Source organism: Macrobrachium rosenbergii, chromosome 16 (genome assembly GCF_040412425.1).
Source record: "Macrobrachium rosenbergii isolate ZJJX-2024 chromosome 16, ASM4041242v1, whole genome shotgun sequence".
NCBI classification, from domain to species: domain Eukaryota; kingdom Metazoa; phylum Arthropoda; class Malacostraca; order Decapoda; family Palaemonidae; genus Macrobrachium; species Macrobrachium rosenbergii.
The window spans coordinates 51,133,131-51,143,130 of record NC_089756.1 but is presented as its reverse complement, the minus strand read 5'-3'; the positions used below and the strand labels follow the sequence as shown (position 1 = coordinate 51,143,130).

General features: G+C 39.0%; 1 protein-coding gene across 2 annotated transcripts in view; it reads left to right on the top strand.

Moving 5' to 3' along the window:
- LOC136847431 (substance-K receptor-like) overlaps positions 1–10,000 on the top strand; it is a 442,207-nt gene that overhangs the window by 393,444 nt on the left and 38,763 nt on the right. For both annotated transcript variants that reach the window (XR_010855747.1, XM_067119122.1), the window contains 2 exons: positions 20–189; positions 6,124–6,316. Coding sequence is in view for 1 of the 2 variants with exons in the window: in XM_067119122.1 (XP_066975223.1) it covers positions 20–189; positions 6,124–6,316 (363 nt within the window). In the remaining variant the exon portion in view is untranslated. The remainder of the gene's footprint in view (positions 1–19; positions 190–6,123; positions 6,317–10,000) is intronic.

Below are 10,000 nucleotides of genomic sequence, written 5' to 3'. Positions count from 1 at the left end.
TTGTAATTCTTTGTTTCAGTGGGCTAATTTCACGTCGTGGCAATGCGACGAAATCTGGCCTCAGAAGCAGGAGCGAGACCCAGTCACGGGATACTGCATGCTCGTCTACAACAGCAAGCACTACTTCTACACAGCCCTCACCATCGCCCTCTACTTCTTACCTGTTGGAATCATGTTCATCAACTACAGGTGGGTCTGCAAAGTGTGTGTGTGTGTGTGTGTGTGTGTGTGTGTGTGTGTGTGTGTGTGTGTGTGTGTGTGTTTCATGTTGAACTTCATCTAGAATTAGAACGATTAAGAGACAAGAAAATATTCAATTGGGGTAGCTCAAGAATGGCTGCAGGACATATATTAGTAGTTATCATTGTCACATTTATGCATGCATTGATAGATACATTGATATTTAAGAAGTTATAAAGTCAGTATCTTGCTGACAGATGACTGATATGACTCATGCAGGAGTAAATCATAAAGAACGAGCTAGAATATATATATATATATATATATATATATATATATATATATATATATATATATATATATATATATATATATAGTATATAATGTGTATATATATGCATATTTATATATACATATATATACATAAATTAAGTATATATAAATGTATATACAGATAGATGGACAGATAGAAAGATAGATAAAACGTACTTCAAACACACAAGCATGCATGAAATAATGGTATGGTTACAAAATACTATAAAAAAAATAACAATATAGAGTAGCTTCAAATTTTTCATCAACTGTGCTTCCTGTAATAGCATTCCCTGAAGTCCGATGAAACAACCTTCACCTCCAATAACCCTATCTGCTTTTCACTTCCAATTTTTGTAGATAAAATACAGCACACGTCAAAAACTCGAGAGGGGGAAATGTATAAATTTCTGTATCAAAATGTATCAGCAGATTGGAACCTTTCAAAAGGGGATGCCAGCTGAATTAGTTTGATCTGAGCCGCGAATGTCAACGCAATACAAGGCGGAAAGTGATTGGAACCTCAATGTAAACATTTCACGCAAGTATGCATGTACATTTAATAGCCAAAGCAGGGAAGCTACGCCAAGAATTTCTAAAACTCATGACGGGAGCATTTACAGTTCAGGGGATCGTTAGATACTTCCACTCCGTGAGCTAGTTCAATTCTCGCTCAATCCGTGACAGATTTTAATGGCACCTCGACCTTGCTGTTCCTGTGAGCTAGAGTGGTGAGCGTGTATGGGGGAAGGAGGGAGGGAGGACTGGTTGTATTCTACTTATAAACACACGTCAGCAACTTACCGCACAAGTCACAAAATGCTGAACACAAGTCAACTTATTGGTAGTCCTAGCCAGTGCTTCATTCGAGTATCCAACTTTTTGGCAAAAGTTTGTTCTCCACTTACAGCCGCTGACTTGTTTTCAATCTGTTTGTGATATGAATGCAGTAAGTTGCCGACGAGTGTTAATGACATGTTTTACCGTAGACTGGACGTTTCCAGAACCTACCTGCTGAAACAACAAAAACCAGGTAACTCACTGAGCATGAGAGGGCGCCTGGCTGCTGACTGTTTGACATCGCTGGTGCTCGTTTAGCGACCTTTAAACAGAACAGTCAGGTATTCAATTTGTCCGCTGTTTTTGTTGAGAACCATCCATGTTTGAACCAACAACCAGCTAACTAACATACAAGACGCTGTACCATTTACGTCGCCAAACGTTCACTCTTTCGGCTGTGATTTTTTTTTCTCTTCATGAAAGGTTGCCACAACCTCCAGCGGGAACTCCAAAAAGGTGTTGCCTTTCAGCTTCTAAAGCGTTTAACGCTAACCATCCAAAGATTTGGTGATGAAAAAAAAAATCTTTCTATGGAAGGTTGTTCGGGGGATAAGGTTCCGGCCATGATATGTTAACTAAGGCTATTTCAATTTACTAATACATGGGTCAGCAGGAAGCCGCCAAAGATGACACGCATTCAGACGACTCTTGGAAATAAGCTACCTTATGTGTTCCTCGTAACAGAATTTACGAATATGGTTGTTCGTCAAGGAATGAGGTTGCTTACTCCATACCCTTGCAACCACAAAGATGGCCACAGGAAGTTATTTGCAGATGGCGTCTGACACCCCAAATTCCCTTTGAAACAGTTACCTGAGCTACTTATTTTACCACGTAAAAAAATTGTTATTGGTTATGTGTTTACCAATGATCTTTTTACTGTATTCCTATAAAATTGAATCCCTAACATGAGTAGTTTTGTAGTAAATAAACCATACTGATATATAATATCAACAGAAGTACCTACTTTGGAAGAAAAAATGCTTTCAAACAAGACCATATCCACAGATAAATGTTTCAATAAAATCCACCAGTGAACCTTTTTAATAAAGTCCAAGTTCACTAATATATACAGTATATATATATACATACATATATATATATATATATATATATATATATATATATATATATATATATATATATATATATATATATATATATATATATATATATATATATATATTACATATTTCTGACTCAACATCAGGATCAGAACCCAGGTCTTTCAAATGAAAGACCAGAGCGCTGCCAGCCAAGCCACGTAAGTTATAAAAGAAGTTGGAACCTGAGTACAACTGTAGCCAAGGAATTACCCTGGCAGGCTGACTGCTTGCATGCCAGCGTATTTTCCCCAACTTCCCGACTCAGCAGTGACCCAATTGACAGCATTCCATTCGAATTATCCTTTCTGGGTGAATATGATAGAAATATCAAGACACAATTACCTGTGGAACAGAAATAAATTTCTGACCCACATCAGGATCGAACCCAGGTCTTTCAAATGTACTAAGGTTCCAACTTCTTTTATGACTTGTGTGGCCTAGTTGGCAGCGCTCTGGTCTTTCATTTTAAAGGCCTGGGTTCGGTCCTGATGTGAGTCAGAAATTTATTTCTGTTCCACACGTAATTGTGTTTGATATTTCTATCATACATCTATGTATGCATGTATAGCTGTGTATTTACACACGCACAGATATATATATATATATATATATATATATATATATATATATATATATATATATATATATATATATATATATATATATATATATGTATATATATATATGCATATACTTATATACTTTGCATATATGTGTATAATACTGTGCGTGCATATTTTCTAAATACTATAGTATGACTATATAAACCCACTGGTTCATTAGCAGCACTTGAAATAAACACTACTCGAGTCACCGTGACACCGCAAATAAGAATTTCCGTAAAGAAGACTGGAATACAAACAAAACCAATTAATCTTCAAAAATGACGAGCACAATCAAACGTCTCAAAATGTCAGATATGAATTAGAATAAAAGGTTGAAAGAACGAACGAAAAAAAAAGTGATATTTGCAAGGAATTGTCAAACAGGTGGAATTAAATGCGTAAAAAATAGCAAATAGACTTTATTAAAATAAAAGGCAATGACAACAATAACAGCCAAAGTTACAAGAAAAAAAAAGATTGCAAAAGCAACAACCACAAGATTAACAACTACAATAATAACAACAAAAAGAACAAAGCCAATAATACTTGCAATAATAGTAGCAATAAAAAAATTGAAAATTCTTCAACAATCGTTGACCCCTCCTGTGACAAAGAAAAGGGGGGAATAATCTTCAAGAAAATTCCCTTTCCGTCGTCATCCGAACGAACAAACACCTAATCAAACCATCGCAATCTTTTTCACTTCATGGTGTCATTGCGAGTGGCATCCGGGTTCCTTCGAGTCATGTAACGTCTGTATACTTCATCTCCATTCAAGTCGACATCTTTTTCCTCATTTTTTTTCTCATTTCCATCCTCGTTTTGGGGCGACAACCCCTCGCTGCGTCTCGAGAAGCACACAGTCTTGACAAAGACGGCTTCTCGGAAAGCCCCGTGCTTTCGAGCAAATGTTCTGCTTAATTATCCAGCCTAACCGATTTTTGCCCAATGGCCCCCCTTGCGGTGTTCGCTCTGCGGAAGTCGCGCTTCCCTTTCATGTTGCATCTCGAGCCCAGACGGGTCTTTGCACCTGCACTTACCGCGATGCTGTTGCTAATTGTCCTGGATCTGGTTTCTTTTTTTGGACTCATGGGTCATTGGCATTCAGGTCATGACTGAGGAATGTTGGTTACAAAAATGTCATATCTAGTCAAGTCCTTTTGTAAACGCCAAGAGAAGTTATTCCGACTTGTAAACAAGTCGAGTTATTAACCGCAGAATGCGACTGAATTCCAGAAGAGAGAATAAATCATGACATAAAATCCTACAATGTTATATTGTCGAGTTTACTCACCTTGCAACACGAGATAAAATACAATAAGTTTTTTCTCGTAATTCTCCAAAGGCTAAAAGTAAATAATAATAATAATAATAATAATAATAATAATAATAATAATAATAATAATAATAATAATAATAATAATAATAACTTAGCTTGCTCACGGCTGATGAGAAAAAATAAAAAATAAAGAGATGGGGGAGGTGGGCCTAATCTGAAGATCATCTAGTATAAAATATTATTTCAATAGTTACTCTCTGTTGAAAATATGAAATTACCGACACTGGAGGACCAAAGCGTGAGGCAAAACCACTAGCCACTTCTAAGATCCATGAAACCCTGCGTCTTTCAAGCTGTTGAAAGGAGTTACATTTTCAGTCGATAGCAAATCAGAGAGATTGATTGACTGATTTGTGGCTATTAAAACTAGCGTCACGACATCTAGGTTATTGACGCCGATATATCTCAGACAGAGAGAGAGAGAGAGAGGCTGGTTTGATGCCGGCTGATCTATTATCAATTTACAAGGATGTTTACATGTTTCCCCGTGTGTTTGTTTGCATATGAATGCAGCTGATCATGAAATCATCACTTGCGTCAAACGTCTGAACTCAGCACTTACGTCAGCTTGCATCACTACCAAATGGATATTTCCGGGAATCTCTCTCTCTCTCTCTCTCTCTCTCTCTCTCTCTCTCTCTCTCTCTCAAAAATTCATGAAAAATTTGAATCAAATGTTACATCTCAGTAATTTACTTTATGCCATTAATGTTACGATATTTTTTTCGCAGCAACGAATCTGTTCGTTCCATACTTAGGAGACCGTCAGAGTTACATCACAGGTCCTTGCTTTTAATCACACCAACCCCTTTCTCTCTCTCTCTCTCTCTCTCTCTCTCTCTCTCTCTCTCTCTCTCTCTCTCTCTCTCTCTCTCTCTCTCTCGAAGAAGAAGAAGAAGAAGAAGAAGAAGAAGAAGAAGAAGAAGAAGAAGAAGAGGAATTCAAAAATCTTCGTCAAAAGTTTAATAAATCACTTAATACAATTGTTGTTTTTACGATAATTTTTCGCAGCATCGAGTCTGCCCGCTTCATTTTTAGGAGACTGTCAGAGTTCCATGAATGGCCCTTGCTCTTAATCACACCAACCTCTCTCTCTCTCTCTCTCTCTCTCTCTCTCTCTCTCTCTCTCTCTCTCTAGAAGAAGAAGAAGAAGAAGAAGAAGAAGAAGAAGAAAAGAAATGCGAAAAAAAATCTTCATCAAAAGTTTAATAAATCACTTAATACAATTGTTGTCTTTACGATATTTTTCGCAGCATCGAATGTGTCCGCTTCATTTTTAGGAGACTGTCAGAGTTCCATCACAGGTCCTTGCTCTTAATCACACCCCTCTCTCTCTCTCTCTCTCTCTCTCTCTCTCTCTCTCTCTCTAGAAGAAGAATTCAAAAATCTTAATCAAAAGTTTAATAAATCACTTAATACAATTGTTGTCTTTACGATATTTTTTCGCAGCATCGAATGTGCCGCTTCATTTTTAGAGAAGACTGTCAGAGTTCCATCACAGGTCCTTGCTCTTAATCACACCCTCTCTCTCTCTCTCTCTCTCTCTCTCTCTAGAAGAAGAATTCAAAAATCTTCATCAAAAGTTTAATAAATCACTTAATACAATTGCTGTCTTTACGATATTTTTTCGCAGCATCGAATCTGCCCGCTTCATTTTTAGAGAAGACTGTCCAGAGTTCCATCACAGGTCCTTGCTCTTAATCACACCACCCATTCTCTCCCTCTGTCTCTCCTTTGACAGCTTGGTCGTGTGGCGCCTCTGGGTAACGCAGATCCCAGGAGAGAACTTCCTCCCCGCCCGCAACACTGCTGCAAGAGCCAAGATGAAGGTGGTCAAGATGGTGTCCGTTGTCCTGGTGGTTTTCGTCCTCTGCTGGACGCCTCTCCAGTCAATCATCCTCTACAGCAACTTCATTCACACCCAGCATAACTCCGTGAGTCGCTTTTTCTAACAGCTTCAGTTTTGCTGATAACAGTAGTTTGTAATAGTTTTAGCGTTATTGATAAATGTACTGTAAAATAGTTTCAATGTTACTGATAACAGTAGTTGGTCGTAGTTTCAGTGTAACTGATAACAGTAGTAAAAGTTGTTGTAGGACAAACACTCATTTTTCGAATAGTGAAAATAGCAGCAGCAGCAATAGTAGTAGCAGGAGAAGTTGTTGCAGTCGTAAGTAGAAGCATACTGAAAAAGGCCAATTTACAGTTGGACACAGCAATGATGAGAAAATAAGTTGGGTTTTCTCTAGTAATTATATTTTTCTAATGACAAACGAAATGGACGAAATTAAAAAAAAAAAAACGCTCCTCACACTTTCAGCCATTTCTATCTTGCAGACTTGTATCGGCTGCACAGACGCTTCATATCTGGTCATGATTCTTGTTAGTTTTCTGTAAAAGAAAACTATTGTGCTGGCTTTGTCTGTCCGTCCGCCCTCAGATCTTAAAAACTACTGAAGCTAGAGGGCTGCAAATTAGTATGTTGATTACCCACCCTCCAAGCATCAAACATACCAAATTACAGTCCTCTAGCCTTTGTAGATTTTTAAAAATTTCATTTAAGGTTAAATTTAGCCATAATCGTGCATCTGGTAACGATATAGGACAGGCCACCACCGGGCCGTGGTTAAAGATTCATGGACCGCGGCTCATACAGCATTATACCGAGACCACCGAAAGACAGATCTGTTTTCGGTGGCCTTGATTATACGCTGTACAGAAAACTCGATTGCACTGAAGACACTTCGGCGCATTTTTCAAGTGTTTTGCAAACGATCACGAGCAAAGCTGAGTTCCGCCGGTTCACAGAAACGTTCAGGAAGCGACTTTACAAGAGCAATTGGGCCGTCCCTTCTCTGCATCCCTAGGGTGGGTCCACCCTACAGAAAAACATGCCAAAAACACACGTCTCGTAACATATTGCACAGGCTGAATAGACGTTAATGACTTATTGGCAGTTCTAACCGGCGCTTCATACGAATATCCAGCACTGGTCAAAAATGCGTTACCCACATAGGCTAAATGCGGTCGCTGACTACTTTTCAACCTTTTTGCGATATTTTTGAGAAAAGTTGCCGCTGTGTGGTTATGACGTGTTTTACTGCGGTGTGGATGCACCCTCACACTTCCACAATTTTCCCCTTTCCCCAGTCTTCATTTCTAGGTATCTCTCTCTCTCTCTCTCTCTCTCTCTCTCTCTCTCTCTCTCTCTCTCTCTCTCTCTCCGGCGCAAGACAACCAGCACTTCCGTCCCTACTTTTTAAATAACGACACATTCACAACATCATATATGGGAGACGAACCCTACTCCGATACTTCAAAATAATCTAGTTATCCTCGAATTACACTTTGATTACTACTAAAATACAAATATTAAGATGTAAACATACCAGACACTCAAAAACAGACAATACTTCTATCTTAACGAACAGCCTTAAGTGGTCACGGCATAATAGGCATATGGATTTCATTACTTGTTCCTAACTTTTCTCTATTTCCCAAACGTCCTGGAAATTGTCCTCTTTGCAAGCAATATCCATAATGAAAGATTCATGAAATAACATTGGGAGCCTCTGCAAAATACAAAGCCAGTAAGTGAAGAGAGATAAGTATACCTCAGTTTAACCAGACCACTGAGCTGATTAACAGCTCTCCTAGAAAGGGCTGGTCCGAAGGATTAGATTTATTTTACGTGGCTAAGAACCAATTGGTTACCTAGCAACGGGACCTACAGCTTATTGTGGAATCCGAACCGCATCATAGCGAGAAATGAATTTCTTGTCACCAGAAATAAATTCCTCTGCTTCTTCATTGGCCAGCCGGAGACTCGAACTCGGGCCTAGCAGAGTGCTAGCCGACAACTCTACCGACTCGTCCAACGAGGAACTAATGAAGAGAGATAAGAATAGAGCAAAGAAAATAGGAAGAAATTTGCACATATCATACATTTATAACAAAAGCAGTTAGAAAACAAAAACGGGAAAGACAAGCCCCTCAAGTAATACAGTATGACGAACGGTACAGAGGCTATGACACCGCCAAGGTTTGAGAACACTGGATGCATGGTCACCTTAGTGACCACACAGGGTAAGGAAGCTATATACAGCACCTGAAAAGTCCAGCTGCCACAAATTGTGGCACGGATACTCCTGTCAATCATGCAAACCTCAACAGGAAAAAGAAGGTGTTTGGACTCTCTCGATACATGAGGGACTTAATTATGTGTCTGAGATTTTACTGTGAAAAAAAATCTATGATAGGAATGAAATTACCTAAGACAATAAAAGAATTCAGTGTATCGCTCACATTTAATAGTATACGTTATAACATACACGTGTAGGTATACGGATCTTCATACATGTGTATGAGAGCAAAATACATATGTAAGTATATATGATTTCGGAGCAAAATCTTGCCAAAAGACATTAATTTCAATACTGAAAATTAAAACCTCCCAGCCTTAAACAACGTGTAGTCTTTTCCTATTTTTGCTTGTGGTATTTTTCTTCCTATTTTTTCTGCAAGAATTCCTTCTTCCGTCACTTTCCTTCTTTCGTCAATTAACGTAAACGGGAGAATCTAAAGCTCCAGCAATTAGGATGAATCAGCTAAATTGCTCAGGACCCAAACCATATTGCTTCACTCTTTCTAATCTCTGGACTTCGTCAGTCAGTAATGTGACCAACGTTTGTTGTTTTAGCTCCAGTTAGCCTTGTACCAGCACAGGCTCTTCCTCCTAGGGCATTCCCTATGAGGAAGCGAAATTTTGTTGTTGCGTTGGTTGAGATTAAGCTGGCCTTATGCCAGCACGAGCGCTTATTCTTGGAGTCATCCACAGAAACAAGTTTTAAGTGGGTTGGTTGTAAGTACAGTCTGCTATATATATGTGGCCTTTTTAGTTTTCTGTAAAACTGTTGTGATGGCTTTGTCTGTCCGTCCGCACTTTTTCTGTCCGCCCTCAGAGCTTAAAAACTACTGAGGCTAGAGGGCTGCAAATTAGTAGGTTGATCATCCACCCTCCAATCGTCAAACATACCAAATTGCAACCCTCTAGCCTCTGTAGTTTTTATTTTATTTAAGGTTAAAGTTAGCTATGACCGTGCGTCTGGCAGCGCAATACACAGGCCACCACGGCCGGCTTAGAGTTTCATACAGCTTTATACCCTGTACAGAAAACTCGATTGCGCCGAAGAAACTTCGGCGCATTATTTACGTGTTTTGTTTAGAACTCGGTGTCTAATTGAGTGGAAAGCCACGACGATGAACTTTGCTTTTCAAATCTCTCTCTCTCTCTCTCTCTCTCTCTCTCTCTCTCTCTCTCTCTCTCTCTCTTACCCATTACGTCTTTGATTAGAAAGCATATACAGCATGTGTATCCAATATTATAATTTACCCCTTCATTCAAGTTGTCTCTCCCTTCCTACTTTTTCTCTCTAAGAGAGAGAGACAGAGAGAGAGATAAGGAATCTAAGAACACACAAGGAAGCCCCATCTTTTGTAGAGTCGGCGTTGTCATTAAGAGGACACTCTCTCCTCTCCTCTGAAGGTGAAAGGAGAAAGAGAAAGGGAGAGGAAGCGATGCCTCTGAAGATTCTCCCTAGAAAAAGGGAAGTCGTTCC